General features: G+C 49.5%; 1 protein-coding gene across 1 annotated transcript; it reads left to right on the top strand.

Moving 5' to 3' along the window:
* Window positions 1-4,208: 4,208 nt before the first annotated feature.
* On the top strand, window positions 4,209-12,093 carry Gal3st3 (galactose-3-O-sulfotransferase 3). Its single transcript, XM_059248973.1, has 2 exons — window positions 4,209-4,624; window positions 10,428-12,093. Exons 1-2 carry the CDS (start codon window positions 4,500-4,502, stop codon window positions 11,596-11,598), a joined length of 1,296 nt encoding a protein of 431 aa, XP_059104956.1. The 5' UTR covers window positions 4,209-4,499; the 3' UTR covers window positions 11,599-12,093.
* The last annotated feature ends 826 nt before the right edge of the window (window positions 12,094-12,919 follow it).

Here is a 12,919-nt window from a genome sequence, read left to right as displayed (position 1 = left end):
CTAGCAAGGCATGGGTGAACTACTAGGAGCTGCCTCAGGAGAGCTGAAGGACAAGCTAGAAGGGAAGAGGACCAGACAAGGCTAGTAGAGGTGGGAAGTAGAGGGGAAGAGAGAGGAAATATAGGAGAGCACAAGTGTACCTGAACCTCTAACCAACCCAACCTCAAAAAGTTCCAGAGACCAACGGGACTCAGTAATGCTGTAATGTTGAAGTTTACTGACACCTTCCCAGCCTCGGTTTTCACTTCTGATGGAGAAAAGTGTGTTGAGCACAATGGTGTTGAGCTCTCTCTACAAGATTGCAAGGGGAAGATGCCTGCATCCAAAGATGCCAGTATCACCGGAAAGTGCTCAGCAGCAGCAGGCATGCTACAGGGTCCCCCTCCCCTTGCTGCTTCTCCTTTCCCCCTCCCCTGAGCAGCCAGGCCCCCGCCCCCGCCCCGCCCCCGGTGTGAGATGGGGGACGGGCGGGCAGAGCTGAGCTGAGCTGAGCGGACACAGACGCTGCCACCTGATCCCATCCAGGCGCAGCAAGGCAAGCTACCCGCACGAGCGTTCAGGGCCCCGTTACCTTCAGACCCGGCAGATTTCAGGACACGGGGCCCAGGGGAAGCGGAAGGTAGCCTCTGACCCAAGTTGGAGACAGAGCCTGCCTGCGTAAGTACTGCAGTAGCCAGCCGGGAGCCGGAGGAAACAAGGGTACACTGCAAAAGGAATGGGAGCCTGGGCAGTTGCAATAGAGTATCTTGGGGGCCTAGTGCCAAGAGAGCTTGAGGGGGTGGCACGGTAACCTCGGGAAGCAGGGAAGTGGGTGAATCTGGCCTATTCCCTATAGTGACCAGATCTCTAGGAGAGATCGGGAGGAAATTAAGGGAATGTGGGGCGCGGTGGGGGTGGGAGTGGGTAGTGATGGAGAAAGGAGAATGAAGAGAATTCAGAGGCATGGATAAAAGCGGGGGTGGATGACAGAGAGAGGACTGGGGAAACCTGGTGCAGGGGGAAGAAGGGATGGAAAGATATTCAATCTCTTAAGCTCTATTGTGCTACCCTCTCGGCCTTTTTCTCTTGGGGACCTGTGTGACCTGGGCTATGCCATGCCCCAAGTCAGGTTGAGACTCCACATCACTGGGAGGACAGCTCCCAGTGGTCCGGGCCTCGGATCCACTCCTCCACGGACATCAGCATCAGCCCTGGAGCTGAGGGGAGATGAGAAAGATCATTTGGGAGAAGGGTGGACATCTGGGCTAGTTTTCAAAGCTCTGGATGGTGATACCATTTCTTCTTTGGTTCCCCAGAGAAAAGAAAGCAATTTACAAATCTGGGCAGCAGCCTGAGGTAGATTGTTCTGACTAAAATTAGCACTGCTATTCTGATAAGGCTGGCACCCTGACCTGCTGGGGATGGTGAGGGGACCTCTTTCTCTCCTTAGAAAAGACACTAGAGACAGAGCAGGTGAAGCCTCTCTGGGCAGCAGCCAGGGCCATCCCTCCAAAGCCGTGCACCAGCAGCATGGCCAGCAATTTGCTTCAGTCTCAAGACCAGAGGAAAACTCAGCCCAGGGAACTGCTCCAGGCCCTCACTGCTGAGTCCTTCTCAACAACAGAAATGACCTGACCCAGAGAAGGCAGGCTTGCCTGCCTAGTATCCAAGCACTACCATCTATCTGGACCTGCAATGGTTTCTCTGGCTAAGTGCCCACATACAGGATACAGGGTTCTTGCTTTCAAATACCTGAATGTCTGTCATGAGGAAAAAAAATCTGCCTTGTGCTCTGAAGAGTGGAAGTAGCTACAGTACAGAATAGGAGATGAAAGGACAAGTCAAGCCTAGGAGGATATCACAAAGCAGGGTGACTAGTTCTTACAGTCCCAGAAAGGTCCTTGGGATTGTGGGCTAGAATGGTCTAGGCTGTATCTGAAAGTGAGTATCATTGCCAGTGACCAAAATCCCCGGTATTCCCATTCCTGGGAGCTGGTGTCTAGGGAACTCCCATATTGATGAAGGCCTGTTCCCCTTTCAGACCTTAGACAGCAATCTGGCTGGCTCCCCAGATCCAAGCCTTGTAGGCAGTGGATAAAGCCCTGTTAGAATGGGTAGTACCAGGCAGCACCCTCATTCTCTATGACAGGAAAAGATCCACTGTAGCTCACCTTACATTTGGCCTCCGTGGCTGGCTCAGAGTCCTCTGAGAAATGGGATGGTTTCAGCATGTTTAAGGGAGGTAGAAATAGACTTGCCCTCTAATTATCTCTTGGGAAACCATCTGTTCACCAAGTTCTCCAAGCAGGACTTGTGACAGAGAGAAACTTTGAGTCCTCAAAAGGCCAAGAATTTGACTTCCTCCTACTAGAGACCAACCCTGCTCTGCCTCCCAAAGGTTAGGGAGGACCTAGGCTGCCTCTGCTGTGCCCTTGGTTGCCCTCTGTGGCCAGACCCTTGGCTCTCTCGGCTCCAAGATGATTACTGTCTCACAGGCTGGTGGAGGAAATCAGAGGATAGGACCTGGAGATAAGGAGAATTGTAAACAGGACATCTTTCCACCTAAATGGATTTAAGGGTAATCTGGGATTAACAGAAAAGGGGCACACACACACACACCAAAAAAAAAAAAAAGAAAGAAACTGTAAGCCAAGCCCAGAACCACAGAGTTACCTCATCCCTCCTGGGACCAGGTGTCCTAGTTCCATATCCATGCATATTCTCCTAAGGTTGCAAACCTTCCTCCCCTTCACAGAGTAGTGTGAGGGCTGATGCTGAGTCTGAACCCACACATACACCCTAGCTTGGGGGCAGGCATGGCTGCAGAAGCTATTTTCCACTGAACTGCCAACATTCTTGCAGAGAAAGAAAGCCTGGACAGAAATCAAGCCCTTCTCTCTCCCTCTTCTTCCCTAGAATGAAGGCTCATCTCCTTCTGCAAAGTCTCAGCAGAGCAAGTTGGAAAGATGTCTTCATTCTCCCACCTCTGCCCCACCCCACCCTGGCTGCTGTCCCATTGCCTTGGCTAAGCACCTGCACCAGTCAGCCAATGGAGCCACCTTTTTGGGTGTCTGGGGATTGAATCCAGACAGGGCTCCAGGGCTTCAAGTCCTCCTTCCCCTGGTGGATTTAGTCCCAGGCAGCGACACAAACAGGAGGGCTCAGAGCTCAGAAGCAAGCACAATTACCAGACCAGGCAGGGACGAAAAAATACAGTTTTATTAAATTATTTTTTATTTTATGTGTATGAGTGTTTTGCCTACATGTATATCCGTGTGTCAGATCTCTTGGAACTGGAGTTACAGAAAGTTGTGAGCTACCATGTGGGTGCTGAGAATCAAACCTAGATTCTCTGGAAGAGCGCCTAACCACTAAGATATCCCTCTAGCTTGAAAAAAATCAGTTTTGAATGGGAACAGCTCACATAAAGTCTAAGAACAAGGACTGTGGAGACAGAAGAGTAGATCTGGCTGGATTTGGGGCTGCACACCTTTAATCGCAGCATTCAGGCAGCAGAGGCAGGTGGATCTCTGAGTCTGAGGCCATCCTGAACTACATAGCAAGTTTCAGGCCAGCCAGGACTACTACAGTAAGACCTGTCTATCTGAAAAAAAAAAAAAAAAATTTAATAAGCGTAGATTTGAGTTCCCAGACTTCTGTAACTAGCTGTGTGACTATGGACAATTGATCATCATCACTTAGCACCCATTTTCATCATCTGCTTAATAGGAAATACCTGTGGTATTAGGAGCTAGTAATAATACAGAAGGGTAAGCTGGGCGGTGGTGGCACACACCTTTAATCCCAGCACTCTGTGAGTTCAAGGCCAGCCCGGGCTACCAAGTGAGTTCCAGGAAAGGCTCCAAAGCTATGCAGAGAAACCCTGTCTCAAGAAAACCAAAAAATAAAAAATAAATAAAATAACAGAGAAGGCGTGCAGTACCAATCCAACTGAAGGAGGTGCGGGCTTGGCTGTTTCTGAGGAGTTATTCTCAGGGGACTCGGGACCACCCCTTGGCTCGAAGAGTCAGATAAGGAGTCCTGGAAGAGGGAAAATCTTGGACTGAGACTTGTGTCCTGAGCCACACGCTATTGCTGACGGCAGACTGATGCAGAGCTGGATTAAATGGCCGTGAGACAAAGACAAGTTAGATACAGTCAGAGAGGTAAACACACAGGACTCAAGAGACAGAATGGCTTTAGTCTTGAGTGCTGGACACGTCCCAGACCTGTAATTCCACCCAACACTAGTTTATCTGGACAGTGAGAAGATAGGGTCTTGGTGATAGGAGGTGGAATTCAATCTACCCTGGCATCTCTGTTCACTCCACTCATTTTGCCGAAGTCCTACTAAGCCTGGAATAGCTCCTCTGCCCACTGCAAACCTGTCTGTTTCCTTGTTCTGCCAGGTTTTTGGGAACACTGGCCCTGCTACCAGAACCCCAGGACCCCCCATGAGTGCTGGTAAAGGAAGTCCTGGATAGTGAAGCCCTGGCTGGTCCAGGAGTGAGTACTCCACCATGCCACCCATCCTCCAGCGCCTGCAGCAGTCCACCACGATGATGAGCCGCAGGAAAATCCTGCTGTTGGTGCTAGGGTGCAGCACCATAAGCCTCCTCATCCACCAGGGGTCGCAGCTCAGTTGGTAAGTGGGAAGACTTCAGTGTGGGGGGTATAGTATGGCCCAGTAGGAGATACGGTAGTCCAGAGCAACCAAAAGGCTTCTCTGGGCTACCCTCCCTTCCTGTAATCTAAAAGTACTTTCTATACATATCCTCTAGAGCAGTGATTCTCAACCTTCCTAATGCTGCGACGCTTTAATACAGTCCCTCATGTTGTGATGACCCCCAACTATAAAATTATTGTTGCTACTTTGTAACTGTAATTTTGCTAGTTATGAATCATAACGCAACTACCTGTGTTTTCCAATGGTCTTAGGTGACACCTGTGAAAGTCATTCGACCCCAGATTGAGAACCACTGCTCTAGTGCCAGACAGGCAAGGACTGGACTCTGAGTGAATTGCTCAGTCACGGAGTTAGTTAGCCTGTCTTTCCTACAGCATCACAGCTGAACGCTTCCTCAAGGGGTTGCAAACAGTTTGTGTTGCTTTGTTCTTTTGAGACAGGGTCTCACTTCGTAGCCTTTTTTTGTTTTTGTTTTGTGAGACAGGGTTTCTCTGTGTACTTTTGGTGCCTGTCCTGGATCTCGCTCTGTAGACCAGGCTGGCCTCGAACTCACAGAGATCCGCCTGCCTCTGCCGCCCGAGTGCTGGGATTAAAGGCGTGCGCCACCACCGCACCACTGCCCGGCCTTTGTAGCCTTTTTTAAAGCTCTCTTTTGCAACCAAAAATCTCCTCCTAAAACTCACTATTTAGACTCAAAAATCTCACTATTTAGACTCAAAAATCTCCTCCTAAAACTCACTATTTAGACTCAAACTCACAGAGATTGATTGGCCTGCCTCTGCCTCTCTAGTGCTGGGATTAAAGGTGTGCAACACTACCCTACCTGTCCTTGAGCTCCTGATCCTACCTCTCCTGGGTGCTGGGATTACAGGTGTATACCACCACACCTAGACACCAAGTTAGGAAGTGCTAGAGATCAAACCCATGGCCTCAAGAATGCTAGGCAAGTATTTTACCAACTGAGCTAAATCCTAAATCCTGCAAACAACTTACTAGTCCATTGGTTGGGACACAGTTATTCATTTCTGAGATCATGTCCTCACCTATAAAGTGTGTGACCCTCTGGTCATCTTGATAGAGGGCACCATGCAATGAGAATTGGTCTCTATTCCTGATTCCCTGTGTGAACCCACCAAATCCCTGCACCTTTCAAGGTGTCAATTTCTCCCATATTCCAGTTTCCTGAGAATAGTATAAATAGACCCAGTGTCACTTGCCAAAGTATTTTCTGTTTTTTGTTTTTGTTGTTTTGTTTTTGTTTTTCAAGACAGGGTTTCTCTATGTAGCTTTGCGCCTTTCCTGGAACTCACTCTGTAGCCCAGGCTGGCCTGGAAGTCACAGAGATCCACCTACCTCTGCATCCCAAACACTGGGATTAAAGGCGTGCGTCACCACCACCGCCTGGCGGATTTTCTGGTTTTATAGATGATGTCTATATAGACATTATCCTGAGCCCAAACTAGCTACAGGTAGGAATTCCCTATGGCGTTCTCAAGCTGTTTAGAGCTGTCCTTGTCACTTGATGCTTAGGACAGTACAGAAGAATCAGAAGTGATTCAAAGCCTGTCCACATCTGATAGGTAGCTAGTAATTCTAAACATCCTTGCTTCAGGATGTAGGAACAGAAATGAAAATGCCATAAGGGCTATTCTTAAGTTTAGAATGATGCTTAGTACAAAGCAAAAGCTCAAGAAATGCACACATAAATAAGTGGCGTTCCAAAGACCTTAATAGAAAGGTAACAGGAACGACCAATGTATTGCTGCAAAGTTTGATGTTAACCTCCCCCACAGTGATGAACAAGTTAAAGAAATGAGAAAAGGGCTGGAGAGATGGCTCAGAGGTTAAGAGCACCGACTGCTCTTCCAGAGGTCCTGAGTTCAATTCCCAGCACCCACATGGTGGCTGACAACCATCTGTAATGAGATCTGGCGCCCTCTTCCGTATACATAATAAATAAATAAATCTTTAAAAAAAAAAAGAAATGAGAAAAAAGACAGAACAAGATTTGGTGACTTAGAGTTGGCTCCAGATTCTCTTCAGGTCCTCAATTTCTATACATTTAAAGTAAGATCCCTCAAAGATCTCCAAGGGCTGTTGGCCTTTACACTATTTCTACATTTAAAATTTACTTAGGCTGGGTGGTGGTGGTGGTGGTGGTGGTGGTGGTGCACAATTTTAATCCCAGCACTCGGGAGGCAGAGGCAGACAGATCTCTGTGAGTTCGAGGCCAGCCTGGTCTACAGAGCAAGTTCCAGGACAGCCAGGGCTACACAGACACACAGAGAAACCCTGTCTCAGAAAACAATGACTTTAGATAGAGCCAGGCATGCTGATGTACATCTTTAATCCCAGCACTCGGGAGGCAGAGGCAGGCAGATCTCTGTGAGTTCGAGCCCAGCCTGGTCTACAGGGTGAGTTCCATGACAGCCAGGGCTACATAGTGAGATGAGACTCTGTTTCAAAACAATTTTTTTTAACCTTAAAACTTAGCAGAGAGGGCTGGAGAGATGGCTCAGAGGTTAAGAGCACTGACTGCTCTTCTAGAGGACCTGGGTTCAATTCCCAGCAACCACATGGTGGCTCACAACCATCCATAATGGGCTCTTCTGGCCTGCAGGCAAACTGAATACACAATAAATAAATCTTTAAAAAAAACAAAACAAAAACAAAAACAAAAAAACTAGCAAAGAAGCCAGATGTTGGTGACTCACGCCTGTAATTCCAGCACTCAGAAAGCCAAGACAGGAGGATCACAAATTCAAAAGCAGACTGAGCAACACTGCCACTGATGGCTTGCCTGGGCTACATACTAACTCTTCTTCTTCTTCAAAAAAAAATGGAGATGGCTCAGCAGGAAAAAGTGTTTTTCAAGCAAGCTTGAAGACTGGAGTTCCAGCCACAGATCCCAAGTGAAAGGCCATGTGTGATGACTCACATCTTTAATCCCAGAACTCTTTTTCTTTCTTTCTTTCTTTCTTTCTTTCTTTCTTTCTTTCTTTCTTTCTTTCTTTCTTTCTTTCTTTATTCTCTTTTTTCTTTCTTTCTTTCTTTCTTTCTTTCTTTCTTTCTTTCTTTCTTTCTTTCTTTCTTTTTAAAACAAGGTATCTCTATGTAGCTGTCCTGGAACTCACTGTGTATACCAGGAGGGCCTCTAAGTCTCCAAGATCGAGAGTGGGATTAAAGCATGCACCACCACTGCCTGGCTAATCCCAGGACTCTTTATTTAATATATAATTTTTTATGTTCATTGGTGTTTTGCCTACATGTCTGTCTGTATGAAGGTGTCAGAAGCCTTGGAACTGGAGTTATAGACAGTTGTGAGCTGCCATGTGGGTGCTGGGAATTGAACCTGGATCCTCTAGGAGAGCAGTCAGTGCTCCCAACTGCTGTGCCATCTCTCCAGCTTCGAATCCTGGAACTCTAAAAGAGAAATGGGAGATGGGGACAGGAGAATCAGCCAGAAGGGCACAGTCCAACTAGCCTGCTCTACTCAGCACAGAGACAGAAAAAAAGAAAGTCTTAGCCTCAACAAGGTAGAAAGAACAAATTGTCCTGAGCTCCACCTGCACACCATGGCACATGTGTACTTGCACATATACACACATGGAATGAATTAAATCATAAAAATTAAAAAATGAAATCCTCAAAACAACTACTGAAATCAAAAAACATTTATTCTCTTTCCATTTCTATGAGTCATGAATCCAAATGTGGCTATGAACTCCTGATTCCAGGTCTTTTGTAGGTTTTCAATCATGGTGTCTCCAGACCTACAGTCTTTGCTGAAGGACTGACTGAAAGGGTCTGAAAGAGTTCACTCAGGTAGCCTGGCAGATTTAGTTCTTCAAGCAAGCTGATGGGCTCTGGGCTCAGTCCTCCGCTTCTTTGGACTGTCATGTGGTCTCTGCTGACTGCCCGAAGTCCGCCTGCCTCCTTCTAATTTAAATTATCCTGGCCAGGAGGTGGTGATGCTTTACTTTCAGCACATGGAAGCAGAGGCAGGCAGATCTCAGGAAGTTTAAAGTCAGCTTGGTCTACAGAGCAAGTTCAAGGACAGCCAGGGCTACACACAGAAAAACCCTGTCTTGAAAAAACAAAAAAATAGGCCAGGTGGTGATGGCGCACACCTTTAATCCTGGCAGAGGCAGAGGCAGGCAGATCTCTGCGTGAGTTCGAGGCCAGCCTGGGCTACAGAGTGAGTTCCAGGAAAGGCGCAAAGCTACACAGAGAAACCCTGTCTCGAAAAAAAAAAAAACAAAAAAAAAAAAGAAAAAAAAAAAAACAAAAACAAAAACAAAAAAATAAAAAAATAACCTGGTGATGGTGGTGGTGGTGGTAGCAGCACAGGCCTTTAATCCCAGCACTCGAGAGGCAGAGGCAGGCCAAAATCTGAGCTACAGAGCAAGTTCCAGGGCAGCCAGGACTACACAAAGAAACCCTGCCTCAAAAAACCAAAAATAAACAAACAAATAAATAATCAATCACTCCTGGAGACAGTGAGAGAAAAACCATCGACCTTTCCCTGCTATAAATTAAGAGGTGGCCGGGTAGTGGTGGCACAGGCCTTTAATCCCAGCACTCCAGAGGCAAAGTCAGGTGGATCTCTGAGTTAGAGGCCAGTCTGGCCTAGAGAGTTCCAGCACAGCCAGGTCACCACAGAGAAACCCTGTCTTGACAAACTAAAAATAAAATAATTTAGAGATGATACTTCATTTCTACTCTATTCTATTGCATACACTACATCAGTTAAGTCTAGCCCTGCTCAGTGGAAAGAGAATACATAAAAGGGTGCCACTATCAGGAGGTCAGCATGGGTATTCAGGCTCATCTTTTTTTTTTTTTTTTTTTCCATTTTATTTTTAGTTTTTTGTTTTGTTTCACTTTTTGGTTTTTTGAGGCAGGGTTTCTCAGTGTAACAGACCTAGCTGCCCTGGAACTCCCTTTGTAGACCAGGCTGGCCTTGAACTCACACAGAGATCCACCCGCCTCTGCCTCTTGAGTGCTGGGATTAAAGGTGTGTGTCACCACTGCTTCCCCCTCCCCTTTTTTTTACTTTTTTTTTTAACAGTTTCAGTGTGTAACTTTGGCTGCCCAAGAACTCACTATGTAGACCAGACTGGCTTTGAACTCACCTTGATCCACCTAGCTTTGCCTCCTGAGTGCTGAGATTAAAGGTCTGTGTGTACCACCACATTCCCCGGTTTACTACCTCCTCCCCACCACATCACCCCCCACAAGTCCCCTTATTTGTATATGGGCAATTTTGCATGCAGTGCCATCTAAGGCCAGAAGAGGGCCTGTGTGATTGGAGTTACAGACAAATGCGGCCAAGTGGGTCCTGGGAATTGAACTCGGTTCCTCTTGAAGGCGCAGCAAGTGTTCATAGGGTTTATCTTTTTTTTTGTTTTGTTTTGTTTTGTTTTGTTTTTTTGTTTGTTTTTGAGACAGAGTTTTTCTGTTTTGGTGCCTTTCCTGGAACTCTCTCTGTAGCCCAGGCTGCCCTCGAACTCACAGAGATCCACCTGCCTCTGCCTCCCGAGTGCTGGGATTAAAGGCGTGCGCCACCACCGCCCAGCCGTAGGGTTTATCTTAAACGCTAGCAAGCCCTGTAGGGCTCATCTTAAAGGCTACCTGCCACCCAGTCTCTCCTATCACGGAATAAAGCCCAGCTGGTCTACTCTTGCACACTGGCCACACTTGTCCCCAAAACTCACCGCTCCCTTGCATTATCTCCTCTCACGCACCCTGGGCTTTGCAGGTACCCCAAGTTGTTTCCTCTGAGCTGCCCGCCTCTGCGAGAGTCGCCGCCCCGGGCCAAGCACACGGCCGTGGCCTTCCTGAAGACTCACAAGACAGCGGGTACCACGGTGCAGAACATCCTGTTCCGCTTCGCAGAGCGCCACAACCTCACCGTGGCCCTGCCTCACCCAAGCTGCGAGCACCAGTTCTGCTACCCGCGAAACTTCTCGGCGCATTTCGTGCACCCGGCCACGCGGCCCCCGCACATGCTGGCCAGCCACCTGCGCTTCGACCGCGCCGAACTCGAACGCCTCATGCCGCCGGACACGGTCTACGTCACCATCCTGCGCGAACCGGCCGCCATGTTCGAGTCGCTCTTCAGCTACTACAACCAGTACTGCCCGGCCTTCCGGCGCGTGCCCAACGCGTCGCTCGAGGCGTTCCTGCGCGCACCCGAGGCCTACTACCGCCCAGGCGAGCACTTTGCCATGTTTGCGCACAACACGCTGGCCTACGACCTGGGAGGCGACAACGAGCGCAGCCCACGCGAGGACGCCGCCTACCTGGCGGGCCTCATCCGCCAGGTGGAGGAGGTTTTCTCGCTTGTCATGATCGCCGAGTACTTCGACGAGTCACTCGTGCTCCTGCGGCGCCTGCTGGCCTGGGACCTGGACGACGTGCTCTACGCCAAGCTCAACGCGCGCGCCGCCACCTCGCGCCTGGCCAGCATCCCCGAGGCGCTGGCGCGGGCCGCGCGCACCTGGAACGCGCTCGACGCCGGCCTCTACGACCACTTCAACGCCACCTTCTGGCGCCGCGTGGCGCGCGCCGGCCGCGCATGCGTCGAGCGCGAGGCGCGCGAGTTGCGCGAGGCCCGCCAGCGTCTGCTGCGCCGTTGCTTTGGTGACGAGCCGGTGCTGCGACCCGCCGCGCAGATTCGCACCAAGCAGCTGCAGCCTTGGCAGCCTAGCCGCAAAGTGGACATCATGGGCTATGACCTGCCTGGCGGCGGTGCTGGCCCCTCCACGGAGGCCTGCCTCAAGCTTGCTATGCCCGAGGTGCAATATTCAAACTATCTGTTGCGGAAGCAGAAGCGCCGAGGTGGTGTGCGGTCCAGGCCGGAACCGGTCCTGGATAATCCTCCCCCTCGACCCATCCGAGCATTGCCCCGCATCCCCCAGGGTACCTGAGTTCTGTCTGCCTCCTGGAACCCAGGTCTTGCTCCGTTAGGGCCCTTTTATTCTCCACAGGCTTGAGCCCTGTGTCCAAATGGAGGTGCATCTGCATCTGAGCCTGCCACCCCAGTGTCGCCTGAACCCCACTTTCTGGGATGGCATTGATGGGCCACCCACTCCTCCTCCCCAGTTGGTTGGTGACTTTGACAAGAGATCCAAGGGTGTTCCAATACTGCCTACCCTGCCTTTTTCTGGGGACTGAGAACCCCACCTGTCTTTTGAGGGGCTGAGCCCCGACCTGTGTGAAGTGGATGACCACAAGCCCCGGAGAGGGACTAAGTCCTGGGAAAACGCCGCCGTGCTTCCTGTCAGCACCTGGGCTTTTGTTCTTCCCAGAGCTGCAGAGGTCCGCCACTGTCTTCCAGTCTACTTCCCTACACACCTAAGCTGCTCCCAGACACCCAGAACCAAGAGTTCTTGGGTTGGGCTTTTTGTTTGGTCCTTCTTCCTCCTCCTTCTTGGGTTGGGTTTTTTGTTTGGTCCTTTTTCCTCCTCCTCTTCCTCCTCCTCCTCCTCTTCTTTTTTTTAATAAAATAACTTTAAATGTGTATTCAGTTATTGAAGGTCAGAATCTCCACGTGTGAAGATAAGGCAGATCTTTGAGGGATGCTGTGGCTGGACCCAGACTTGATCAAGCTCGCTGCCCCTTCCAAAGTCCTTTGACCTGGCATACCCACAGTGACCATAGCCATCTGGGCCCCACTCATTTGCCAAAGTGTCTCTTCTCATTCAGTTCAGCCATATCTCCCTAGCATCAAGTTTAGGAAGGCAGATGAACAAGAAGATAGGCCCTGGAACCTCAAGGCGCTCCTAGGTGACAGTGACAGAAGCAAGCCTGGAACTACCACATGGTTTGACAGGCTGGGAGCAGGATCACTTACAGGTAAGGGGTGGGGCTTAACTCCAGTCTTACCTCCCCCTGCAAGGCCTTGACTTCACCACTGGGCATTTCCTTACCCACAAGAAGATATGACTTGGATAATGATCGATTCCTCTCCCCAGTTTCCCTTAGCACAGCTAACTACACTTTGAAATAAATCTCCCTTAAAGAACAGCAGAGAGGCAGGGCATTGTGGCAAATGCCTTTAACCCCAGCACTAGGGAGGTGTCAATTTGAAACCAACCTGGCCTACATAGTCCTAGGCCACTCCGAGCTATCTAGTGAGACCCTGTCCCCCAAAACAAACAAAAATGAGAACTAGGAATTCTGTTGCTTTCTCTAGCTACCTTGAAGTAGCTAGGCAAGTAATGCCACAATAGCTAACGTAGTCTGCTA

This window comes from Peromyscus eremicus, chromosome 1 (assembly GCF_949786415.1).
Source record: "Peromyscus eremicus chromosome 1, PerEre_H2_v1, whole genome shotgun sequence".
Classification (NCBI taxonomy): Eukaryota; Metazoa; Chordata; class Mammalia; order Rodentia; family Cricetidae; genus Peromyscus; species Peromyscus eremicus.
The sequence above is the reverse complement of the archived record's forward strand: the minus strand, read 5'-3'. Positions and strand labels throughout refer to the sequence as shown.

Bases quoted from the DNA above. Each gene is read 5' to 3' on its own strand.
- Gal3st3 (XM_059248973.1), top strand. From the start codon at position 4,500: ATGCCACCCATCCTCCAGCGCCTGCAGCAGTCCACCACGATGATGAGC. The intron at 4,625-10,427 runs GTAAGTGGGAAG...TGGGCTTTGCAG, and splicing joins CAGGGGTCGCAGCTCAGTTG to GTACCCCAAGTTGTTTCCTC.